Source organism: Pelodiscus sinensis, chromosome 2 (genome assembly GCF_049634645.1).
Source record: "Pelodiscus sinensis isolate JC-2024 chromosome 2, ASM4963464v1, whole genome shotgun sequence".
NCBI lineage: Eukaryota > Metazoa > Chordata > Testudines > Trionychidae > Pelodiscus > Pelodiscus sinensis.
In genome coordinates, this window is record NC_134712.1 from 163467075 (window position 1) to 163494522 (window position 27448).

The 27448-nt window shown below is 41.9% G+C and overlaps 1 protein-coding gene across 3 annotated transcripts in view; it reads left to right on the forward strand.

Moving 5' to 3' along the window:
- TPK1 (thiamin pyrophosphokinase 1) overlaps nt 1–27448 on the forward strand; it is a 455370-nt gene that overhangs the window by 104032 nt on the left and 323890 nt on the right. Inside the window, exon 3 of one of the 3 annotated variants that reach the window (XM_006124113.4) lies at nt 232–306. The exons of the other annotated variants lie outside the window; for them this stretch is intronic. Within the exon in view, the coding sequence (XP_006124175.1) occupies nt 232–306 (75 nt within the window). The remainder of the gene's footprint in view (nt 1–231; nt 307–27448) is intronic. 3 annotated transcript variants of the gene reach the window in all.

The following is a 27448-nucleotide window of genomic DNA, read 5'->3' on the forward strand; positions in this document are numbered from 1 at the left end:
TTGCTAATAAAATCCTCTATTAAGTAAAATGTATCTAATGAATCTCTGGCTGCCTCTATTTATCTGAAATGGTGAAACCTAAGAAATAAGGCAATTAGTGAAGTCTGCTCCCAAGTTTTTAGCCTAACATTAAGTAGGGAGGGATGTTAAATGCAAACATAATTAAGAAAATGAGGGGAGAAATCAATTTACTTGTTAATGAGCATTATCATCTGTGTTTTTTTTTAATAGGAAACCTGAGGTTTTGCCTTTTGATTCTTAATCAGCCTTTGGACAAAAGTCATTTTCATCTTCTGTGGAGCAAAGGTAATACTAACTTACATATATCTTCATTTGCTTATTTACTTAGCTGCTGCCCAGCTATTCTACCCATATCTATTGAATCTTAGTGTGGTAATTTCCACTAGCTAGTGCAACTGGGAATGTGAATCAGCAGAATACATTCCTCATTGTGGAGTGCAGGAAAAGAATAGATTAAATTCTGCATCTCTTATGCATTTCAGTGCAACTTAATGGATTGGGAAGAAGTGCATGTATGTGCACTCATATGAAATAGGACTACAGCTTTTCATAGGCATCCTCTAGAATGATTGTGGTTTTGCTGACAGAGTGTAGTCGATGAAAGCTGCATTTGTGATTTAGGAAGTGAACATAGGTCATCAGCAAAATGTGTTATTTTTAATCAAAATAAAATGAAGCATACAAAAAGATTCATAAAAATGTGGGGGGATGGATCCTCTTGTGTTAGAAATGTACACATTTGTTTTGTAAGTGTAGTGAGTGCTAATTATTTTTGTCATGATCAGTGTAATACTACTAATGTTTTGTAGAGAGATACAATTTTACATGTTTTAAGCTGTTCATTCTTTCAGTGGAGAAGCTCAATCTTTCAGAATGTTGCTAGAAATTCTTGCCTAAAATATTCTTAAAATGCTGCAACACAAACTTAATTTCCAGCACTCATTCATGGAGTTACTCTTACTTGTTACAAACAAAGCTTGACTTAAAGAGAGGCTGTCAGTTTGTATATTTTTAATAGACCAATTTGAAAAAAAGACTCTTAACTTCTGATGAAGTACTGGGACAGCTTGTAATCGGTTAACAAGTTTGGATTCAGAGATAGAGAGAGAGACTTGCTGCCTCATGGTGACAGGTGTGAATTGTTAATTCTGTCTTAGACGCGAGGGAGGGTGAGAGTGGTTCCATGGTTGTAAAGCACTTAGATATGAGAGAAGTCTCTGCAGAGAAACTATAAAAATGGCCATATGGAGGGAGAGGTTTATGAGTTGCTATTATTTGAGTTACTGTTAAACCAAAACTGCAGCAAGACAAATAATTTTGGACTGAAACCTGAAAGCCAGATTGTCTCTTCTGGTGAATTCCCTTACAGGAGGCTGTTTAGGTGTGCATATCTCCTTGCAAAAATTCCCTCACAGAACCTTAATGGAGTCTGTCCCCAAAAGTGATGATTCCTAGATATTTCACAGAAGGCAACAGCTATCCCTGCAGAGACCTTGTATCCCTGCATCAGGTTTGGCTCCAAGCAGTTCCTCACCTCCTTGTCAGAAGGGCTACAATGAAATGGCATCCTGAGGGAGGGTGATCCTCTGTGGTAAAGATAATGATACTATCTGGGAAGAAACTTAGGTTATAAAATTTTCAGGCCATTTCTGACTTTATAGTTGTATAGTACCAAGCACAATTGGGATGTTATCTTAATCAGGGCCTCTGGGCTCTGTCATAATTTAAAAATTAATAAAAATAAGTGAGCATCTCAGAAGTTTTGTCCAGGCCAAGGTCACTTGCTGTCCTAATTACTGCATCTTTTTACTCTCTACCTGCTTCTAGCCTTCATTGCCCCATTTCAGTCTATTCCAAATGTCACTTCTGAGATCATCTATTCTACTCACTACATCTCTTTTCTTAATCATTCCAGTGGCTCCCCAGAACAGGTAATCACCAAGTGATCCATCTCCTACCACCCATTCCGAGCTTCTGGCAAACAGGCTAGAGAAGCTATCCTTGACCATTCTGGAAAATAGCCATTGATGGACCTATCCTCCATGATCATCAACCTATCTAACTTAGTTGATTAGTTGATGGTAAGTTGAGAGATCATCCAGTCCAGTCCACTGCCCTCATGGCAGGACCAAGCACTGTCTATCTCATCCCTGACAGATGTCTATCCAACCTGCTCTTAAATATCTCCAGTGATGGAGATTCCACAACCTCCTTAGGCAATTTATTCCAGTGTTTAATCCTGATAGTTAGACAGCTTTTCCTAATGTCCAACCTAAACCTCCCTTGCTGCAATTTAAACCCATTGTTTCTTGTGCTATCCTCAGAGGCCAAGGAGAACAATTCCCCCACACCTTCCTTTTAGATACCTGAAAACAGCTATCATGTCCCCACTCACTCTTCTCTTTTCCAAAGTAAACAAGCCCAATTCCTTTAGCTTTGCCTCATAGCTCATGTTTTCTAGACCTTTAATCATTTTTGTTGCTCTTCTCTGGACCTTCTCCAATTTCTCCACATCCTTCTGGAAATGTGGTGCCCAGAACTGAACACAACACTCCAATCGAGGCGTAATCTGCGCAGATTAGAGCAGAAGAATGACTTCTTGTGTTTTGCTCACAACACTCCTATTAATGCATCCCAGAATCACGTTTGCTTTTTTTGTCACACTTGTCTCATTTAGGTTGTTGTCCACTGTGACTACTAGATCCCTTTCTACAGTACTCCTTCCTTGACAGTCACTTCCCATTCTGTACGTGTGAAACAGATTGTTCCTTCCTAAGTGGAGTACTTTGCATTTGTCCTCATTAAACTTCATCCTATTTACCTCAGACCATGTCTCCACTTTGTCCAGATTATTTTGAAATATCACTCCATCTTCCCCAGCTTGGTATCATCTGCAGACTTAATAAGCATACTCTCTATGCCATCATCTAAATCGTTGCTGAAGATATGGAACAGAACTGGTCCCAAAACAGACCTCTGCAGAACCCCACTTTTTATGCCTTCCCAGCATGACTGTGAACCATTAATAACTACTCTTATTATATAAACAACTAAAAGTCCTATGGCACCTTATAGATTAACAGATTTATTGGAGCATAAGCTTTTGTGGGCAAAGACCCACTTCATCAGATGCATCGTCAGAAAGCTTATGCTCCAATAAATCTGTTAATCTGTTGTTTATGCAGATTCAGACTAACACTGCTGTCCCTCTGATACTCTTTTTATAGTCTTAGCCATGGCTTGCTGAGCTGCAGCGAGCCCCGCTCGCCAGCCACGCTGTCTGGCGTTCTGCGCATGCGCAGATCGCCCGAACCCGGCTCTTCCAGGATGTAATCTACTTGCCACGAGCGAGTAGATTACATAGATTGTCAAGCCCTGGTCTTAGCTATCACAAAATCTGCTGGCAAAGACTTCCACAGGATTCTGTTGTGTGAAGAAACTTTCTGTGCTGCACTAGAGTGAGGGGAGTGAATAAGAGTTTGAATAACATTTAATATAACTCTGTTTCTGGGACCCAGTCTTCTGAGGACTACTGCAGGGAAAATAACAATTACTCCTACTAGGAAAAATGGAATTTTCATAAGTGTGTAAGTGAATGAGGAACACAAGTTCCATTGAAAGCCAATGGGACTTGCTCGAATAAGTGACTTAGATCACTTAAGTCAAAATTCTACTCTTTGTGACAATAGGAGAAATGGAAAACTAACTGTACACAGTGTGCTAGCAAATGCACAAAGTAAAAATATAAGGGAGAGATCCTGGAAAAAATCAGAGTAAATATTTTTGACTAGCTTTTTTCAGTTACAGCAATCTTTGGTGTTACAGTAGGTACAAAAAGTTCAGGCACAAATGTTATTTTCAAGTGGATGATTTTCCTTTAACAAGGCAACTTGTTTCATTAATCCTGTCACCTCAGCAATAAGTGAGAACAAAAGAGTGAGGTGATCTATACATTCTGCTGTGTCCTGAGTTTATACAATCGCAGGGAAAATGTGGACATCCTGGGATAAATTCATCCCTGGTGGAACTGCAGTTGACCTTAAGAATCAGTTGTTACAGCTAATTAGACTCTGTTTTCCTTTCTGATATTCATGACAGATATTTTTGCTGATGTACTTTGCGAAGAACTACTTCATACTGCAAAGATTCCAATAAAGATATTTCCAGTCTATGCCTTGTGAGGCCATAGTAATGTGATTTCTGTGTTTAATTAGCCTTTTTCTAGGAATAAACATAGTAACATCACCACTGTACCCACATAAATTCTGGTAGTAGCATACACTGGACCATAGATCAGTACTACAGATTGAACCCCTCTGTTCTGGCACGCTCTGTTCCAGCAACATCCATGGTCCCACATGATTTTAGTTAGCCGCATGTCCACTTGTCATGGGAGTGGCCAATTTCTTGTAGTCCCATAAAGTTTGTTTACAGCCACCAGTCCTGGCTTTCAGTGTTCTGTTATTTAGCTCTTATGTACCCCTAAATGTCTTCTAAGAGCCCAGTAAGCAGTGGAAGTGTTGCTAGACAATATTGATTGCTGGTGGTCCAGCAGATTCTCTGGTTTGGGTTCAGTCAGGTCCTGAGGGTTCTGGACTAGAGAGGTTTAACTTGTGCTTTTTTTCTGTCTTCTGGGGATAGCTCTTCAGTCATGCTGTACATCTGGGATGGGCAAGAAATAGCCTGCGGGCTGGATCTGGCCCTCCAAGCTGTTTGATCCAAACAACAATCTGCCTTGCCATACCTCAGCCCTATGCCAATCCAGACCCGGGAGTGCAGGAGTGCTCAAAGTCATTTGCTGTTCAAAATGGCTGGTGGCTTCCTCCCCCTGTCAGGGAGCCTCCAGCCATTTTGAACAATGAATGTCTTCATTTACGCCCCCTCTCCAAGTCCCAATTGGCCTGGGGGTAGGGAGAGCGCACAAAGTCTCCTCCCCTCTTCAGGGGTGTGCCTATAGGGAGTTGCCAGCTATTCAGAATAGCAGGTGGTTCTCTCTAGGTGCTGCCCACCCATGGCAGGATGGGTGCAGGGGCTAGAGATTTCATGCACTGTCCTGCCCCCAGACTGAGATTGGCCTGGGGGCAGGGGAGTGCACAAAGTCTCCTCCTCCCACCAGGGGAACACGGTACCTAGAGGGAACTGCCCCTTCTACCTGAGGCCCCATCTTTTCCAGGGGGAGAAGGGAGAGCTGACCCATGACCACTACCACAATTCGTGAAGTGGTCCCCCTGCAAAAATTATTGCCTACCCCTGCTGTACATGGATCTTTGCCTTCATTATAAACCCCACAAATATCCCCTATACAAATATCTCTTACTCAAAATATACTTGTAGAAAAAAAATCTAGACCTTATCAATCTGTACTTTACTAGTGCTCGTCTGCACATGGTGTGAAAAAAGGTAACATTTGAAATATAATGTGTCCCCAAAATGATGGATTCTAGATCTAAAGACTGAAGTAGTCTCTGTACTAATTCAGAACCCAAGGAAGCTCAGACTTTGGACACCAAAACCTCAAAGGTCATCTAGAACGCATAATAAAAGCTTATAAAAGTCTAATTTTTTCTCAGTAACTTTAGTCAATTAGGCCAGATTTTTCAAAATTGACTAGAAATGTTGAATGCCTCTGGCTTTGTACGCCAAATTTCTGAGACAGCTTGAAAGCAATATGATTTTTCAGAAAGTGTTTAACATCGGCCTTCTGAAAATACCTCAAGTTGGGCACATGAATATGAAGCACCCAGAGTTAATTCTCACTTTTGAAAATGTTGCTCTTATAATCTCTAGTATCTTAGGCTATGTCTACACTGCTGGCTTTTGCTGGCAGAGTGTGTGCTAATGAAGCGCTCATTAGCATTTGTCGCACTGTCATTAGCATGTTCTCTGCCCAAGACTTTTTGTGCAAGAGGTTTTTGTGCAAAAACAAGCAGTGTAGGCACAAGGATCTTGTGCGAAAGGGAGATTTTGTGCAAAACAGACCCGTCTACACTGCTTGTTTTTGCGCAAAAACCTCTTGCACGAAAAGCCTCGGGCAGAGAATATGGTAATGTCAGCACGACAAATGCTAATGAGCACTTCATTAGCATACTCTCTGCCGGCAAAAGCCAGCAGTATAGACATAACCCTAATGGTCTGGTATTGTCCATGTGCACTTATTTGGTGTCAGAATGCTAAATAATTATGCATTCAGAATCCTCTTCATAAGTGAAAGGTTAATGATGAAAACTATTTCAACTATTTTTACAGTCATGCACTGTAAAAAGAGTCTGAATAACTAATAGAGTTAGTGCTCTACAGGGATTTGATAAAATTCTCACACTATATTGTATTTCTAGAAATGCCAGGCAGTGCTATTAAATAATCTTTTTAAGTTTGTGAGTGGAGAAAGATGTAATACAGAAGTGTTCTTCCTTGGAGTCCATCCTGCTCCCAATTCAGTGGCTGTATATCTAAAATCTGGTTGCAGGATTTGTGTGTTGGTTAATTGAATTCTGTTTCCAGGCTGTGGACAGAAGATGGTATGTCTGTGCCTTGTGTAAGAAAAGCATGGCTGTGGGTATTTTCCTGGTCCATTGATACTGCATAGAATTAACTGCTGTCCATTCCTGAAGCAGGTCTGCATTTCATCAGGAAATAAAAGCTATCACAGAATGTTATCAGGCAGAACCTTTCAGGTACTTTCTTTCTTTTAAATATTAGTCACTCTGGCTACACAATAGCTTTCAGCTTCTGCACTGAAATATAATACCAGCTTTCAGAGGACTGGGACTGGTCGAACCTTGACTGTGAGCTACATATTCAGTAGTGATTAGGCACTGGCCATGCACTGAGTAAACAGCTGTATGGATCAGGACTTCCTGGATGGGGAATGGCTAGGTTTAATTTTGTGGTCTGTGTCATAGGGATGGAAAAGGTTAACTGGTTAGCATCATCCTTGATGGGTGATGCTTACCGGTTCTGGTGAACCTTTAAGGATTGGAACAGCTCCCCACCTGCTGAACAACTAGAGCAGCCTCTGCCTGCGATGTGCTCTGACCTGAACTGGAGAAGTGCCTGCCCATGTCGGGGAGAGGCCACTGTTCTTGTTTGGCTGGAGCAGCCCAGGGGGATGGTGAGAGGAGCTCTATCCCAGCCTCGGTGGGCAGGGGAAGGCCCCTACAGCCCAGTAGGGCTGGAATGGACGCCCCCCCCCCCTTTTAATCGGTGAGCTGGTTAAACATAATGTTTAACCAGTTAACCAATTAAACGGGATTTTACATCCCTACTGTGTCATGGAGCGGTTGAGAGTAGGCGACTATATTGGTCCCTTGTGGTTTAGAATCTATGGACATGGGGTTAGTTTCAGTTTCTTCCTAAGACTGACCAAGACCATTCCTGGTCTTTTGGGTACATTCTCTAGGTATGGATAGCAGAAAGGTTCCTTGTTCTTCCTCTCTTCCATGTGGGATTCCTCCCTCTGCAGGAATTTGGGATCTAGCTGGGCTTTGTTGTGCTCCCTGCCAGGAACTTCCTTCTTGCCCCCACCCCAATGATGCATAGGTGTATAATGAGAATTCTGATCATGGAGAAGACACAAAAGCCAGCAAAAGTGATGAACAGCCTGAAGAGTAGATCAAGGGTGAGAAACTAGACTCTGCTCCACAGCCAAGCTATTAGAAATCTTACAAAGACCTTTCTACTATCAAAATTGCTATTGGATTTAGAGCTAAATGTGGGCTAGCTTATCTGTCAGCTGAGGTGCTGGAACTAGGAGTGCTGGAGTGTATGGTTTCCATCACATACAGGATTCTTGGTTTTCTTCAACACCACTTCTGGTCAGTCTTATTCAGTAATGAACTAAGCCAGGACAGCTATTGGATGGAATAAATTATCACCAGAAGTTGTTTAATTGCATATTGCTTTTTTTTGAGTAATTTGTTGTTCCTGATGATTAGTATTGTTATTTATCTCTTACAAAAACTCTCACAGGGAAGAAGTGCAGCTTATTTGCAAATACTATATGTTCTCTTGCATTTCGTGTTCCATATGCTTTTGTCTGCAATATGCTCAGTGATTTATTTTTTTAAGTCTGAGGTTGAAGCTGAAAATCTGGGTTATGCTCCTCTATGACTGCTATCTTTTCCTCCATTGCCTCAATTTATCATGATGAAAAGAGTTGGAGCAATTCACCTAAGCCTTTGAAATTATTAAATACATACATACATTCAATTGCTCTGCTACTAGTCTGCAATGAACTTGCTGTGTCGGCATATGCTGTATTCTCCCCTCACCTTTTATTTTCATCATTTCCAGCTGAACGTACTTCTCATACATTTCAAATTTGTACCAGATCCAGAATTGGCAGCTGGCATAAAACTTTAGAACAGCTACTATTAATAAATAGGAAAATGTTCATAAAAATGGTGATTGGAATGTCAGATGGACTTGTGTGCTTTATTGCAATTTCATGCCAGCATCCAGACTAGCAGTAATTCTTACTGCTGGCCTCAGCAAAACTTCTTCATCCTTTCTGAGATGATGTTAGGCAGCTGATAAGTCGACAATAGAGCATATTTTTCCCCCTCAAAAAATTTAAATCAAATAATATTTTGTCATGTTTAGTGATTTAAGTTCACCATTCTGCACACTTGCTATAGAGTTAAAACTTTCATATTTTCCAAGTATGGAAGGCTGGATTTTGTGCTGTGAGTTAATTTTCTTTAACTGTAGGAGTCTAAACAGCATTATCATCAGCTTTCTTGAGTGCATGGCCTTCAGGATGTGCTACTATAAGCATGAAAAGGTGGTCAAGGTTAGCATGACCTATAACTGTACAGTAAACGTGAAAATTTGATTTGCCCACAGTTACTCGGTAAGTCAGTGGTAGAGCTAAGCATAGAACGCAGGTCCCTTGGCTTTGAGTTTCATACTGTAAACGCCATTTAGTCTTGTTTTCCTTAATATGTGGGATAGAATAAAGTCCTTAGCTCATAACTGTGGTAGATGGCCACATATTCGACTGTAAGCTATATGTTGTTTTCAGTTCTGCACCATGTCACTAACGGGAAATGCTGAGATTTAAAAGGAGATTTTGTTTGTGTAAAGAATTGCAGATGCTTTTTTTGTTTGTTTTTGTTTTTTGAAAATGGAAGAATGGTGAATAATTAAGAACTCCCTTTGGTTCTTTGAAGAGCTAAACCCTGCTGAGCTTTATTTCAGAGTAACAGAACAATAGAGAATTGCTTTGAAGTGCTAGGGAAAAGCTTAACAGGTGATTAGAGCAGAAGGAGGGGAAAAAAGAGAGAAGCTATTACAATACTTTTTACTACTGAGTTGGGTTGGAAATCCCATTAGGGAACTTCTGCTGTCAAAAGTTTTGCTGTATGGAAGCCTTGGATAGCATCCAACTATATATCCTGTTGCCATCACATTTTGCAGACGACATGAATGTTCAGAAAATATTATCAAGTAGAAACTTCAGAGTTGCTAAAGAAAAAAAAAGAATGTAACAAGCAAGTGCTTTGGTTGCAGAGATGTGATATAGGGAAGCCAAGGGCCAGGAGTAAGTATACAGCATTGACACAGATGTTTGTGCTAGGAAAAAGCTCTTCACTTCTTCACTTAAAATATTATTTGGCTTTTCATTGGCATTACACTTAGAACTGACTTGCCTGCTGTAACCCTAGCTACCTAGAAAGGAATTATGTCCAAGGCAAAACAATGTCAGAATAAAAGGGAGGGAGAGGGCAAGTGATAAACAAGCTTGAATTGATATTAGGCCTGGCAGGGAGAACTCTGATGCCAGACTAGAGAATAGAGGTGGGGAGTTCTGGGGTCATAGAGAATGAAGCAGAGGGAGACAACTAATGGAAGTGGGACTGCCTATTTGAAGGGATGCTCCTTATTCAGTGACTAATGTTGATGGAATTAGATCAGTAACTAACTACAAAGAAATGATTGAACAAGTAAAACCCATTATTTCAAACACACTTGATGCTAAGGGTCAGATGCAGGAATTAGATCTGGTTGAAAAAATGGGCATAATTTGTGAAAATCTTCACCAACATTGTGTGTTATTTTTTCACTGAAATTCAAAATTATCAAATTTTTTTGAACTTGTGAATCTTAAATTTTTGACAGGTGCATGTATCAATCATGGCACAGCTCCATGCTCTGGATGTCCCTAAACGTCCAACTGCATGAAGTGGGAACCAGACAACAAAGGATAGATTATTTGATAAATGCCCTGTTTTGTTCATTCCTTCTCAAGTATCTGGCAGCAATTACTGTCAGAAGACAGTATACGGGGCTTAAATGAACCATTGGTCTGATCCAGTATGGCTGTTACATTCTTCTTAATGCTTTATTGATAAAACCGTGTGAGTTTCTATCCTTCTAAAAATAGCTTTGTCATGGGATTTTCATGCTATTATCCTTCCATTCCTTAAAAGGCAGGGGATCACCCTAAGTAGAAGGAAGTCAATGTGTGGCAGGAGAAGAGAGAAAACAATGGAAAAGTGAGATGGTAGAAGGAAAGATTAAGAGGAAGGGGAAGAAAGCAGGAGAGAGAATGGAGAAGACAGAAAAACTAAGTGGGGAGTGTACAAATGCTCACATAATGTAAGGTCACTTTGGGCACGTCTACACATCAGGGCTAAAGCTGAAATAAGTTACGCAACTTCAACTACTTCAGTTGCATAGCTTAAGTCGAAATAGCTTATTTTGGCTTTTGGCGCTGCCTACACAGCAGGAATACCGAGGTAGAGCACTCTTCCTCCAACTTCCCTTATTCCTTGTAAAATGAGGATTACTGGAGTCAGAGTAAGAAGTCCTCCAGCTCACCATTATTTCGACATTATGTCAAAATAACAACATATAGTGTAGACACGGTTATTTTTCAGAATGACGTCAATTATTCCAAAATAGCACTGCTGTGTAGACGTATCCCTAATGTACATTGAAAAACCTGTGTTGTGTTCTGAAGGAGTTTTCCACATTTCAGTAACACATTAGATGGTTGGGATATTACTAGGCATGCACAGCTGCTTCATTTCATCTTGACAGTCGAGTGGTTGAGAGGCTACTCTTTAGGCGTAAATATCCCTACCAACAATACTGTTTCTGTAGGCAGATCTTAGTATTGATCCAATACATTAGCAAATAGGCCCAAAGCATGAGAACTTGCAGTAATAATTATCTTTTCACTGACTTCACTGGGATTTGAATCCGATCCTCACCTCTTAAATCTTTCCCTTCTTTTTTTTACCTCAGGCCTTCCTGGGGCAGGCAAACAGAACAGAAAAGACCTGGATTGATGCAAACACCCCTCCATTAGTCTTGGCCTGGTGATTTTATTTCAATCATTGATTGCTTTTTAAAAGTGGATCTCCCCTTTTTAAATTACTTACATATTGTTATGTTGGCAACCATTGATTTTTAAGAGTTTGATTGCTTTATGACCATGATTCTAATGAGGAACACAGCCACTTAACAGTTTAGCTATTCTATTATAGTTGAGACTATCATGGTATTTATTGGGCTACTTGGCTGATGGAATGTCTATTCTTTACAGCCGGAAGGAATGTTTCCTCTTCAACTACATTTTAAATGAAATTTCAGTTGTTTTTTAAAAACTTTTATGAGCAATTTACATGTTCTGATACGGGCTGTTAAGAAAACTCTGCTACACATAAACAGTCTCTGTAAATAAAGTTGGCAAGTAAGTCTCATGCAAAATGTAAATATTCAGGAAAATATTTGCAGTACGATTTAATGTTCAACCTTAACAATGCACAAGTCAGAAAATTCAAAGTAAAAATTCTCACTTCTCTTACAACTCTGCTGTGTTGTGCAGGTGCATTACAATAGGATGTTTCATTATCTCGCTACATATATGTATTAAAAACAGTAGGTGCACCTAAAGGCTTGGAAATACATGCAGTTATTTTTCCAGGATGTGTTGTATTTTTTGCTGAACAGTTTGTCACATTGCCTAGAATTTGAAAGTAAGTACCGAGGGGTTCATTAAATCTACATTGATGATTTGCCTTTTTTTGTAAGTTTGAATGTGTTCTTTAATGTAACTGTTTCCTGTCTTTTAAGTTCTCTAGAATTAGTTGTGGTGTATTTTTGTGTATTGTACAATACTTTTGAACACTGTACACAATTGACCAACGAAGCGCACGCGCGCGCGCACACACACGCCTCCCCCAAAGAAATCAGAACACATCCCAGCAACAGTAAAAATAATGCAGGAAGAAGACTGGGCGCTCTCCAGTTTATTGTACTAACTATAGCTTGTATGAGTACCTTGCCTTATTGGGCAGATGGCATGTGTGGGCATCGGGTGAAAACAGCTCATGGCCCTCTGAGACATAGTATGGACTCTTAAGAGACAAGAGTGGTTGAATTGGAGGCACTAAGGAAGAGACAGTAGTACATAGATGACACTTTGGGACAGAGTAGAGAAGTCCTACTCTCTGTCTAACAGCATCTGTGCTGTTCAGGAGCATGAAAGTCTCAGGGAAGGAGAACATCAAGCTGGAGTAGAGGGAGGTGATCCAATAGTCATGACATTCCTTCCTGATGATGACATAGTATCCTCTGGCACTCAGGTTAAACCTCCTGGGAAGGGACCAATTTAGTAGGAAGAGACAGGTAATAATAATTGCAGATTTCAATGATAGAAATGTAGTTTGGCTTGTGATGACTGGGAGACACAGCTGGTGAAGTGCCTTCGGGTGTCAAGAAAGTAGACTTCTCACAACATCAAGACCGATTCTTATGCATTTCTAAGGAGGAGCCAGTGGCAATGGTTCATGAAAGCACAAGTGACATAGGGAAAGATAGGAGAGATCTCCTTGACAAGGTTCCCTCTAAGCTGCAAGGAAACACAGCCCCACAGCCGCTTAATCAGCCCTTCCCAGCCCAGCAGCTCTGTGTGTGGAGCCCTAAGCCCCTAACTGGGTGGGGCTGATTAAACAGCTGGGGGGCCATGCTGCTATGCAGCTTTGAGGGAACCTTTAACCTTGAGGCCAAATTTACGTGATTAGGTAGGAAGTTAAATTCCAGGATGTTCACGGTAGCTTTCTCTGAAATGCCTTCAGTTCCACACACAGAGTTGCCATGTGTCAATGCATGGATGAGACAATGGTGGGAGCAGGGAATTAGATTAATTAGGAACAGGGGTTATCTTCTGGGAAGGGAGGAGCCTGTCAAGGAAATATGGGCTGCACCTAAATCAAAGTGGAACCAGATAGCTGATATGTAAAATTAAAAATGTTTGTAGAAGAGATTGTAAACTCTGGACTGGAGGAAGCCAACAGGTGTGGCACAGAACATGGTTTGGACAGGAGATATTAAAGGGGATAGTCTATGTCCTCATAAAGAGGAAAAGATAGAAGTTAATGAAATATAAGTAGGAACTAAAGAGAAACAGTCAAACAAAAGAGAATTCCATTGTTACATCATCTGAAGGCACACAGCTCAATACTGATGTATTTTATAAGTGCTTGTATGAAGATGCAAGAAGTCTAAATGCTAACACAACTGAAATTAAATGCCTGGTTATAAATTAGGATATTGATATAACAGGCATCCGAGAAACATGGAGGAACAATGATAAATCAATGGGACATAGTAATACCAGGGTAAAAAAATCTAAAAATGACAAAATATATCATTCTGGTGTGGGACTTGCACTCTGTGTGTGTAGTGGTGTAGGGGCGGGGTTCCTTTTTCCCTGCATCCATAGGGGGCCATACCATCTCAGTGCACACTGTTCATCACTAACTGTGAGGAATTAGCAGGATGACAAGAATCTGGGGCTCAGGCCTGTTTTCAGAGGGTGAGCAGTAAACATATTTGATAGGACTCAGTCAGGACAGCAAGAGACTCTAGCTCAAGCTTGGATGCAAGTCTGAGCAGCTAATGCAGTTAATGATAGAGCAATATTCCCCTGGGTGAGCAGGGATCGTGACCACAAAACACTGACCTAATCTCTGGCAGCGCTGCAGCCAGACTGACTCCACTGGGCCACTTAAAACTCATCCTCGGGGTATATCTGAGTCTGTAGAGGGCCTGTGGCACACCTGGTGACTCCTCTGTGGTCTGGTCAGAATATGGCTCCACCGATACTCGCCAATCCTCAACTCCACAGAGGCCTGCAGGAATCTTCCAGCTTGGAAGTGACCAGGAGATGTGTGGTTTCTTCAAGAGCTGCAGCGCAGCTAAGCTCCCGAACCTGCCTTTTCTACTTCCTGTCCTGACAGCTGACTTCCGGGAGAGGCGTTAGCATGTACTGACTCTGCCCACTGGGACAAGTGGAGGCGTTCTACTCCACCTGGAGCCATGGGAGGCCACATTGCCTCACTACAATGTGACAGAAAGCATATTCAAATAAAATAAAAATCTTAAATTAATCTAACAGTCACAGAATCTCTTTGGAGAGAAATTTCATCTTTGAATAAGAAGCATGCCTTGTATCAGAGGCATCAGAAAGGGGTGGCAGCAGGGGCGGCCCGTGCCTATAGGCAAACTAGGCAGCTGCCTAAGGTGCCAAGTTGCATGAGGCGCCAAATTCCAAACCCTGCCCCTTCTATTTCCCATTCCCTTTCTGGTGCCTTACCTGGAGCATGGCTTCCCTGCGGCCAGGAGGGGAATAAGTCCTGGGAAAGGCAGCATGCAGTGGTGGGGGAGGAGGTTGGCCCCGGGGGAGGAGGAACGTGGGGGGTGTTCCCCTGTGCCCTGGGAGCTGGGGGGAGAGGTCGCCCCGGGAGTGGTGCATGCCGACTTCCCTCTGGGGGGGGGTAGGATCTTGGGAGGAGGTGGGTGCAGGGGACTGTCTCTCCCTACTGGCCCCCTGTTCCCTCTCCCTGGCCCCCATCCCCCCGAACTCCATCCCCAACCCCCTGACCTCTCAGTCACCAGCCACAGAACTCCATCTCCAGCCCCCTGGCCCCCAACCCCAACCAGAACTCCAACTCCATCCCCAACCCTCTTGGCCCCCAGCCACAGAACTCCATCCCCAGCCCCCCTCTCTCCTGCACAGAACCAAAACCCTCAGTCGATATCTGCCCTTGGGGCTGGGGGGGGGGCGAAGAGCTCTGATTGCATGGTTCACCTAAGGCGCCAGTTGCTGGCAGCTAGTCTAGGGCTACCCCTGGGTGGCAGGCAGGAGCTGGTCTGCAAGGGGAGCCGGTTTAAAAACTGGCTCCCTGCACAGACTGGCTCCTGTCCTGCTGCCTTGTACTGCTGCCTCTGATACAGAGGCAGCAACACAGAGTTGCAGCAGCCCCTCTCCAAATGGGAGAGGCATACAGGGTCTGGTTTCAAGAAGTGAATATAGCGGAACTGCTCTGTATAAGCAACCGTAATGTAATTATATTTGATCTCTTTGTGCATGTGTGGAGGGGGAGGTGAAATACAAAAGTCTTTAACATCAAAAAGGAGAACTAAAAACCAAGGAGGCTAGTTCAATGGAAATTAAAAGGAAGAGTTACAGGAATTAAATGCCTGCAAGTTGCATGGAAGCCTTTCAAAAATACCATAATACAGGCTCAGACTGTATGTATATCTCAAATTTTAAAAATCCCCCAAACAACAAGATGACATAAAACCCCATGTGGCTGAAAAACAACAGCAGAAGATATATTAGAGACAAAATAGCATCTTTTAAAAATTGGAAGTCAAATCCTACTGAGGAAGATAGAAAGGAATGTAAATGGAAAATGATGTGTAAAGATTTAACGAGAGAGGGCAGAAAATAATTTGAAGAGTAACTAGCTAAAGATTCACAAACTAACAGGAAAAATGTTTTTAACTACATCACAAGCAAGAAGCTCACCAAACAATCAGGAGAGCACTGGATGCTCAAGGCGCTAAAGAAGCACTCAGGGAAGACAAGGCCATTGCAGAAAATCTTAAATGGATTATTTGCATTGGTCTTTACTGCAGAGAATGTGAGGGAGATTCCTGCACCATTCTTTTAAGGAGACAAATCTGAGGAACTGTCCCAGAGTAAGGTCAATAGAAGAGGTTTTAGAACAAATTGATAAATTAAAGTAATAAGTCCCCAGGAACAGATGGTATTAACTGAAGCGTTCGGAATAAAAGTCAAATATGAAATTGCAGAATTACTAACTGTGGTTTGTAACCTGTCATTTAATGCTGCCTTTCTACCAGATGATCGGAGGATAATTAATATGTTAATGGTTCATAAAAAGGCTCCAGAGTTGATCCTGGCAATTACAGGTTGGTAAGCCAAATTCCGTGTCAAGGAAGTTGGTTGAAACTATAGTGAAGAACAGAATTATCAGACACGTAGATGAACATAGTATGTTGGGGGAGAGTCAACGTGGCTTTTGAAAAGGGAAATCATATTTCCTCAGTCTGTTACAATTCTTTGAGGCTATCAACAAGCATGTACATAAGGGTGGTCCAGGAGATATGAGGTATTTGCACTTTCAGAAAGTCTGACAAGGTCCCTCACCAAAGGCTCTTAAGCAAAGTAAACAAAGTTGGTTTTTGGAGGGCGGGGGCATGGAAATGTAAATAAAATAAAACAGAATAAAAATCAGTCAGACCCTTAAGGGCCAAATGAACTGCTTAGTTGACTTCAGTGATGTTTTCATAGTTTTACACAGTGCAGAATTTGCCTCATAAAGAATAATGTTTTTTTAATGTAAAAATAGAATCACCCCACCTCCAGTCAGATAGAACTGTAGTATTGTAGACCTAATGTACTGTAAATGGAAGACCTTACACAGCAGCCTAACTTCAGAGATGGAGAGAGGAATGAGGGTGGGACGAGGGAGCTGGAAGGGGATGGAAGGGAGGAAGGGAAAGGAAAGCTCAGGAGTGGGGGTCCGGCTGCCTCTCCTGTCTCGCAACACTGCGGGTCCGGGGTCGTTGGTGGGGAATGGTTGTGGAGGGTGGGGCAGGAGGGACGGGGGGTGTGGAGGTACGGGGAGCAGGAGGGGGAGCAGGAGCCGGAGCAGGAGGAATTGGAAAGCGGTCGAGCAGGCTCTGGAGGTGGCCTCGCAGGGCACGGCCCTGCTCCTCCAGTGCCTCCAAGCTCCTCCAGCGCAGCCTCAGGTCCTCCTGGACCCAGTGGTCCTGGATGTGGAGCTGGTGCTCCAGGAACCGGAGGTGCCGCCTCTCTTAGGTCCTCTTGGTTCCTGGCTCTCCTCTGGCCCTGGCACGGGCGGTTGCTGCAGGCGGCGTGGTGCGCCCTACAGGCCCAGGTGCTGCGGCTGTGGTGAAACAAGAACAGCGGTCAATTACCCCAGGGGCCCAGGTGTGTGAAACTCAGCCCCCCTCTGCAAGGCCAGGGCACCTGCAGGATCCCCAACTGCTGCTCCGTGGTGGGCAAGGCCCAGGCGCATGGTCCATGGGCTCCTTCTCGCCCCAGCCTCCCGTACACATAAGGGGAGCATCGTGGTACTCACATGTGGACGCCTCCCCGGCCTCGGACGACACAGGCGAGCGGCTCTGTGGGGTGCCTCTGGGGTCCTGGGCAGGCTGCCGGCAGGCTTCTGGTTCTCGGAGCCCTCCTCCTCCTCCGTGTCTGGGAGCGGTCCCTCTGCCCCGGGGTCTATCACCTCCCGGGGGGCAGGGACGGCATAAGCCCCCAGGATGCGGTCCAGAGCCTGGAAGTGGGGGCACGCCTCCAGGTCGGCCCCTGGCAGGCAGGCCCAGGAGTAGGACTGCCACAGGTCCTTAATTTTCCAGCGCACCTGCTCCCGGCTGCGCTGGTGGCCACTGGCGGCCAGGCTGGCAGCCATGCGGCCGTACACTGCTGCGTTCCTGTGGCTAGTGCGGAGATCATGGACATTGGAGGCTTCCCCCCAAACCTCGATGAGGTCCACGATCTCCGCACTAGACCACGCGGGCGCCCGCCTCTTGTGGCCCCGGGCAGGGTCCTGGGAGCCGCCAGGCTGGTCCCGGGAAGAGTGGGAGGGCTGGGTGGCATCGGGTGGCTGACTCATGGGGTGTCAGCTGCTGGGTGTGCTGGCACGGGTGCTGGCAGCCTTGCAACTGGCACAAACCCCATAGCCAGCCCGTGGCCCTTTAAGGGGTCCGGGGCCGGGAGGAGGGCAGTAGAGTTTTCCTGGTGTTGGCCAGAGTGGCCACCAGGGAAAGCTGGGGAGGGCTAGCCTCCCACTAGTTCGAATTAAGGGGCTACACAGCCCTTAATTTGAACTAGTAAGTTCGAACTAGGCTTAATCCTCGTGGAATGAGGTTTACCTAGTTCGAACTAAGCGCTCCGTTAGTTCAAATTAAATTCGAACTAACGGAGCGCTAGTGTAGCGCCTATGAAAGTTAGTTCGAACTAACGTCCGTTAGTTCAAACTAACTTTGTAGTGTAGACATACCCTACGGGTGTTTCTATACAGTACTGTAACTCTAAATAAGGTATGCAGTTGAGCTTCGCAAATTCCATATCTTATTTTGATACTATTTTGAAATAGCTTATTTCATCATTTGATGCTGTCTACACAGCGCTAAATTTTGAAATACAGTGCTATTTCAAAACATTCCTTACTCCTTGTGGAATGAGATTTACAGAGACATCAGAATAGCAAGCCTGTTATATTTTGAAATAATGGGCTTGCTGTGAAGACGCAGGATAGATATTTCGGGATACTCAGGTATCCTGAATAGTGGTATAGTATAGATGTACCCCTAGAATACAGTGTCCTTTCCAAAACATGCAGGAAATAGACAGGGTCCAAAGTTATGAGTGCAATAAATCTTTGCTAAAACAGGCTTCTCACATGCACTCTAAAAGCTTGGTGCATGCTGCTCTTCAGTTTCTTATTTAGATATCAAATTAAAAGATGTGCACAATTTGTTCAAGTTTACTGCTTTTGTTCAAGTTTGTTAGCCCTCTATTTTACAAGCTTGCCATCTTAGTGAGTTCTTCTGAGACTGCTTAAACTAACATGAATAACTACATATTAAAACTTGGTTCTGGCTTTTGTGGTCGCATTGCATAGTCTAAGCATTTATTTATCATGACAGTGTATCATCCGTTAGTTGCTGACTTATCTCACAAACATAAAGCACGGGAAAATGAGTCTCGAAGCCCCTTTCTGGGCAACAGATTTGACTTAGTTGTGTGTGTCTGTTTAGATTTAATAAGAAGATATCAATTTTAGTAGTCCCTACCAACCTCCAGAAAAACTGTTGGAATTGCATAGTTAGACCTTTCTATCAATTAGAGGGAACTTTTAAGGAAAGAATAGGTAGTTTTTTTGTTTTACTCTTAATCCCAGAATTATTCACTGTTTATTTGCTTTACAGCATCTATCATTGTATTATAATGGAAGAACACAGATGTTTCCCATTAGTTATTCTGGATTCATGAAACAATAGCAGCTCAGAAGGTACACTTCTGCATGTCTGCTGGAAAATGTTCAGTCTGACTTATATAATCATATTATTAAAAGCATGGTTATCATACATAGAAATAACCTGAAACTATTATTTTTGCCTGTTCTGCCTCATTAGGTTTATAGGATCTGAGGTGCCACACTTCTGGGGAAGGCAGCATTGTGAACTGGGCAATGACAAATATCAGCTGGCAGTGGCTTTAAGTCTCACAGAAGGCCTAAAAGCTGTCTTAAGAAATGCTGCCATGATTAGAAACAAAACTTGTGCAACACTATGGGCTAGAATCACATTCCTGCCCTTGGAGTGGCAGTGGAGACATGTGAAAAAAAAAAATTTGCTCCTTAGTCCCTGCTCGTACTTCCTTGCAGGGACCTGGATTGCAGCTGAAGGTCTTTTCCCCCTAACACTGTGAGGGATGCCAGTAGCCCCACAAAATCAGGGAGAAGGTGTGGACATGGTTCCCCTTCACATTATCCTGTTGGGTGGCTGGTTATGGTACTCTCCTAAAAATAGCATAGTTTCCTCTGTCTGCTGGGGAGCTCAAGGATGAATTCTGTTTTAAGGACAAAGAATTCTTTCCTAAATTCCCCCCAGGTTAGTGCATTTCTGCAGTGCTCCTAACATGGGCTAGCGGCTAATTACATACTCCTTGGCTGTGTACAGTGAATGCGCTTGAACAGTCCTTCTGGTTTAGAGACGTCACCAGTTCCAGCAGCATTCCCCATTTTAAGTATAGAGAATGTGTCTGGAATCAGTAATATGTCTAAAATCAGAATGTACTTTAATTGCACTCCCTTCACTATAATGCTGGGGCAGGTTTCTCTTTGAACCCTTCTAACAAACTTGCTAACGAGGCTCCAGACAAAAGGGCTACGTCTAGACTGGCCACAAATTCCGGAAAAGGGATGCAAATCAGGTAAGTCAGCATAGGGAAATCCGAGGGGAATTTAAATATCCCCTGCAGATTTAAATAAACATGTCCACCGCTTTTTTTCCGGCTTGGGGAAAAGCCGGAAAAAAAGCATCTAGACTGGCGCGATCCTCCGGAATAAAGCCCTTTTCCGGAGGATCTCTTATTCCTACTTTCAAGAATTCCGCCATGGAATTCCGGCTTTCAAGTAATACAGACATTTTTGCAGATGTTGATAGATTAATAATGTAACTAAGCATAAAAGGTTTCCAAATGATCCTAAGGGACTTTGCACCCAACCTTAATCAACTGGGGAATCTCCACCAAAAGTGAAAATACACATTTTGATGTGAGAATCTTTGATATTTAGTTTTGATTAATAGTCATGAGATGGCACAATGAGCTACCATCATGCTACGATATGGGCATCCGATAGATGTGGCTATGGAGAACTGTATAAAGAATAACATTCAAATTATATGGACGTTTTGGGTGTAGTAAGGCAAGAGGCCAAATGCCTACAGCAACTTTGAAGATTATATATAGCAGCATGGCCCTACAGCCTTAATCATGTTATCTTATTTTAGAAAGTAATTTATTAGTGTGTAGAAAGTAAAAGTGGAAATAATGTCTCATAGCTCTTGTTCGCAAAACAGTCTAAAGAACTTGAGACACATACACAAGTACTTTCAAACCTATATGGCTCTGCTCCAAACCATGCTTAAATCTACAGGAATATTTTCACCAATTCTAATAGGCTTTGGATCAAGCCTTTTTTATCAGTCTACCGTGAAATGCCTGTGTGCTGGAACAGGATTTAGACGTGGGTTTGTATATGAGGACCTCAAATGAATTTACAAAATGGCAAGTTCACAGGCTTTTACTAAACAAAAAGAAAAGCCTAGAATAAACAAGTAATTAACATAATATTATAATTCTTGGAAAGAATGGGGGGAAATTTATGTAAAATTGCCTTAAATTATTAAAGAGCCAATGCCAACATTTTTTTAGTCTTGCTTTTAGTTATGTCATGTGTCCTGTTGTTATTGGTACTAAATGCCCATTGAGGATAGTGTCACTGTTGTGTAGTTTTTTTTTTTAATTTAAATTTCGTTATTTTGAAATGTGCCTGTGATATAACAGATTAATGAGCAGATGTGTCAGTCCTTCCCTGCAACAAGGGTACCATACAATGCCTTTCAGAGGTAGATCCCACCTCTTAAACCATCTTTCATTATGCAAAACACATTGTTGAGTATTTGTTTGTAATAGCAACTTGTCAGCCATATTGGATTACACTCCGTCTCTGACCAGGCTGGGTTATACTTCAGGGTGACCGTAACATACCCCAATTCTTAGATTTCCCCCCAGAAATATATGCCTTGTACTGTCCAGGCCATTCATGGGCAATGCAAGTTGTATTAAGCCTGTCATTTCTTTAATAGAAATAATAAGCACACAACTTGCCACCCAAAAGAAGTTTCCCAAACACTTCCATTTAAACACACTGGATTAGATAAAACAATGAAACAAGTTTGTTAACAAAGAGAAATTTGAAGTGAGGACAGGTAGTGAGGCATAAAGATCAGAAATGATTACAAGAAAAATAAAGGTAAATCTATATGGATACCTAGTTGCAAGGGGGTTGGCCACTGATTTCAAGTGTGACCAGGATTTCGCCCAAGATGTAGAAGCTTTATGTTCACTCTTTTTTTTCAGTGTGACTCTCTTTGCCCAATAGCATTTTATACATTCCCACAATCTGTGGGTGTTTTTTGGCTCTGCAATTATCAGAGCTGATGCTCGGTGTAATGCACCAGGTGTGACATTTCCTCTCACTTCCCTTCATGTTATTTTGAGTAGACTAGACAGTCTTCTCATCTTTCCTACAGTAGTAATGATATCTGAGCATTCAGCCAAAAGAAACTCTTCCATATGTGATAGCAAATTTGGAGAACTCTTCAGATCGTGGTCACACTCTGTACCCTTATCAATAGTTTATAAGGGTTAGTAAATAATTAATAGGATGTTCTAATAAATGATTATTCAGTTCTAGTTCTAGCAGGTCACTAGGTTGCTTATAATCGTTCATGAAACCTTCTACAATGTGTTTAACATGTATAACACATACAGCTTGTGCCTGTAACATGCATATAACATCTATTAATAGTTTATAAAGAGTTAATAAATAATTTATAAATGTACCCTTAATATAAAGCTCAACAGAGGTCTCTTTATGAAAATCCACGGCAGCTACCTCAAGAGAATTGAGATCAGTGGTAAAATAGAAACTTCCCTTTCTTCTCTGAAGCTTACATAAAACCCCCAGTAGCAACTCCCGTGAAAGAAGACATAACTCTGAACATAATACTCCTGTCAGAGGACAAGTTGGGCCAGATCATGGCAACTTGACAAGCTGGTATAATTTCTAGAGGCTTCCATTCTACATTGCATAATCTAAATGTTTTTAAAAAATTTAGACTTTATTATTGATGACTACCCTGAGATTGAGAGCAGAATGAAAACTGATGCTGTAGTGTCTGCAGCAGTGGCTCCTATTGACATCAGATTAATATGGACTTTGAAGTTTAAATATTTAAATTTAATATTTAAATATTAAAGTTCAAAATATCTAAGAAAGAAGCAAGACATATATTATGAAGATCTGCTCAGTCTATGCCATTGGCATCTCATTCAGATGCTTACCTCAAGTGGGTCAGACTGGATTTGCTACAGACCTTGGGTGACCACCACTAATGGGTTTTTTTGGTCTGTTTTGACACCTGATTCCATCTTAATAAGAGCTGGCAAACCTTGTAGGAAAAAAACACAAACTTAATGTAAACTATAATGTATTCTTGCACAGTACAAATGATAACAGAAATCTAGTGTGCCAATTTGTGTCATGATGGGACAAATATTAGTTCACTGAATCCCCTGCTGAGATGGTCCCCAGTTACCAGTTGTTGTGGTAAGTTTTTATAAATTGGACACTTAGCCATTTGGAAACAAACCACAACTACCAAACTGTTTTCATATCAGTTAGTAACAAAATAAGCTCCTCACTTAAAGTCATTCTAATTAACATTGTTTCGTTATTAGGTTGCTGATCTATTAGACAACATACTTGTTTAAAGTTGTGCAAAGTTCCATTAAGGTTATTTCGTTTACCCTGTTTCAGCCCTCCGGCGTTCCAGCTGGCAAGTGGGGTCAGAGTGCGGGGACTTACTCCTACTTTGACCAACATTCCAGATGAGGAGTGGACAAACCCCGACCTCGCTCCTGGACAGGAGCACTGGGGAGTGGAGTGGGGCAAGCCCCATGTCTTGACCCCACTATGCCCCTGTCTTAACCAAGCTTAACAATCCTCATTGGTGTGTACAGTATTAAATAGTTTGTTTACAATTATTTCAAATTTATACAGTATATGTATATAATGTCTCTTGTCCAGCAAAGAGGATTTCCATGGAACCTCTGAAGACATTCATTCAATGTGTAGCAGGAGTCAAAAAAAGAAACAGAATATTGCAAATCATTAGGGAAGGGATAGAGAATAAGGCAGATAAATCTTATTACCTCTGAATAAATCCCACCCACATCTTGAATACTGTATGCAGATGTGGTCACCTTATCTCAAAAAACATACCTTTGCATTGGAAAAATGTCAGAATAGGGCAACAAAAATTATTAGGGGTACGGAACGGTGGCAATATGAGGAGAAATTAATAGGACTGGAACTTCTCTGGAAATGAGATAACTAAGGGGGGGATATGATGGAGGTTATTCTTTCCCACAACACAAGAACTAGGGTCACCAAATGTAATTAATAGCTTGCAGGTTTAAAACAAACAAAAGGAAGTATTTCTTCCTACAGCAGCAATTCCTCCTTGAAGCTTTCCTGCCATTAGCGCTCAGGAATCACCTCTCTATCAGCTATCATGTCCTGCTTCTCTTGTGTCTGACTCCTGACTGACTCAGCCTGATCTAACACCCCACTGTTAGAGCCCCCAGGTGCTGCTGTGTCCCCTCTTAGTTAACCCAACTGGAAGCTCCTCTTATGGAAGAGGAGAGCTGAGCCCAATTTCATTTCATGGGCCAGCAACCCTAGTATACCAATCAAGATGGGTTTATGGAAAATAGATCCTGTCACATTAGCCTGAAACCTTTTATGATGAGATTACAAGTTTGGTTGATAAAGGTATTAGTGTTGATATTATATACTTCTGGAAGGCATTTGACTTGATACTGCATGACATTTTGATTAAAAAAATGAGACAGATATAAAATTAACTTGACACACAGTAAGTGGATTAACAACACGCAAATGAACGGTGTTAAAATGTAATTGTAAATGGGAAATCATCATCCAACAGGTATGTTTCTAGTGGGGTACTGGAGAGCTGAGTTCTTCACACTATGCTATTCAACATTTTTTGTCAATGACCAGGAAAAAAACATAAAATCATGGTGATAAAATTTGCAGGTGACCCAAAAAACATGGTGTGGAAAATATTGATTAGGGCAGGTTATTAACACACAGGATTCTGGTAAGCTATGCATAAGAAAACAATTTTTAATTGTTTTAATATAGTAAAATGTAAATGTATACACCTAGGAGTAATGAATGTAGGCTTATGGTTACAGGAAAGGGAACTCTGTCTTGAAAAGCAGTGACTCTGAAAAAAGATTTGGGTGTCGTGGCGCATAATGAGCTGAACGTTAGCTCCCAGTGTGACACCGTGGCTAAAAGGGCTGATGTGATCCTTGGATGCATGAACAGGAGAACATAGAATAGAAGTACAGAGGTTATTTTACTTCAAAACTGGGCCCAAACCCAAAAATACAAATAGTTTTAAGTAGATGGCTATAATCCATGTAATCAAATGCCTTGTCCAGTCAAGAGAAATACATCCTCAAATACATGCAAAGCTCTTTAGAAACTTAAATTATTTTTTTTTAAATAAATATTTTTCAAAAATAACTCTCCTGGGTTCAGAAAAGTATGACATAAAATGTTCTGGTCCCTTTCCCCACTCTATAAAAGAATACCTTTATTATGGCCTCATATTTTCCCCTCGGCCACATGACAGATCACATCTAACCAGTGTACGCGTGTCCAGGCAGACTACATGTTTATGTTAATGAGGGTACGGTCAAGGTTTTGTATTGTCACACAAACTAAATTATTGTGTGGTGTGCATTATGTTTCTTTATGCAGGTGGAAGGCAATTCACTTTGCAGGTGTGGAGACTGCCAGTGCTTAATATGTGTAATGTGGTGCTTTGGGTATGTGCATAAGAGGTATTGTGTAACTTGGCTTCTAATAACACATGTGAGCAGGTTTTACCTATAGCAGTTTTTTTATACACATTTGTTTATTGCATTTATTTGCCATGTTAAGAATTCATTTGTCATTATTTTAAGAATTTGAGCACTTGTTGAAACTGGCCTTACGCATTTGAAATTTGCATTAATTTAAGTGTTCCATATTAAATCACCTTGCCCCCAATGTCATAGAATACACTTCTTTAGATGAAGAAAACCAACTGCAGTACACTGGCTTAAGCTTTGTCTATTTGTAAGTGTGTAGTGCAGCCACATCAGCGCTTTTATGTGTCAGTGTGGTCACAGGTGGGAGAGAGCTGTAAATAAACCACCTCCAAGAAGGGAAAAGCTGGGAGAGTGGCTCCTACTGCTGGAAGCCTGTTTATATTGGCACTCTACAGCGCTGTAACTTGTTCTTGGGTGGGGGTATTTTTTCACACCCCTAAGCGAGAAAGTTACAGCGCTGGAAAGTGACAGTGTAGACAAGCCCTTATACAGTATCTTGAAAAGATCTGCTGTGGTTCTCATAGGTAAGATTTGTTTTATTTTATTTGTGTGTAGTCACACTGAACGTCATACTTTAACTAGGGGTATTAAAATGCATGTAGTTGGCTAACTGTGTAACTGCTAAAAATATCAGCGCTTTTGCGGTTACACCCGGGATGGTAATCAGCTCCCTGAAAGCTGGTAAATGCCGGGAACCCGCTTTTAAGTGGGCTCCCCACGTGTACCGGCTCCCGTCTGCCACCCTGCGCTGCTGCCTCTGCTACAGAGGCAGCAGTGCGGGGTGGCAGTTGGCTCCCTGGGAGCCAGTGCACACCAGAAGCCAGCTTTTAAGCTGGTTCTTGGTGAGTACAGACTTCTACCTGCCTCCCTGCTGCCATGGAGCTGGCTGCTGCCTCGCACTGCTGACAGCTGGCTCCCTGGGATCCAGCCTGGTAGCCTCATGAAAGCAATAAGATCATGCTTAATTGGGTAAGCAATAAGATCATGCTTAACTGTTACCCATTTAAATGGTTACACTCTTATATCCCTAACTTTAACTATACCCAGTAAATTACGTGATTTGTTGACAAATGCATGATTGAATCGATTCGTGGCTTCAAGAAGTTTGCCACGGGAATTCTTCATTTTTGCTGTTCCAAACAAAGACCTTTCAATAAAGTATTTTAAATGGTCTTGTTTTTAGTTAGTCTTACTGAGGAACATGATTGTTTTCTTCCTGATTTCTCTGCTCCAGCAATTAACTACCAAACTCTCTTCTCAAATGTCCGGTGCACGTTCCCACTGATTACACTGATTAAGTAAACAAAATAGAGGACAAAGGCTAGTGCTTCTTTAAAAAAGATGGAAGAAAAAAATCAATGTGTGTTAAGAGCAAAAAGACAGGCTTGTGGTAGGTAAAAGAAACTGTGTTTTTCTACGACTAAAAAAGGCAGTGCCAATTGTGGAAAGGTAGATAATAAAACCTTTGTTTTAAAAGTGAACTTTCAAATTATCCTGATTACTGGCAGGAGAAAGCTTTGAACAATAATGCTTTGTAAAAAGAGAGAAATAAAGGACTTGTAATTCAGCATTATTAGGAGAAAAATCCTTTGTTATTAATTTCTAATCTAAAAGAACATTTCCACATATTATGAATAATACTTAATCAGTCTTTTTGATGTGTGTGCGCTGATTTTTGTTCTGGCTCCCTGATCTCATTAGTGCTTATTGACAATAATTAAAACCCCTGGCTGACGATAATAAAGGAAGCTAGCCTAAAATAATATAAATGTGCACAATAATGAAGAAAAAATTGTTTTTGAATACCCAGGA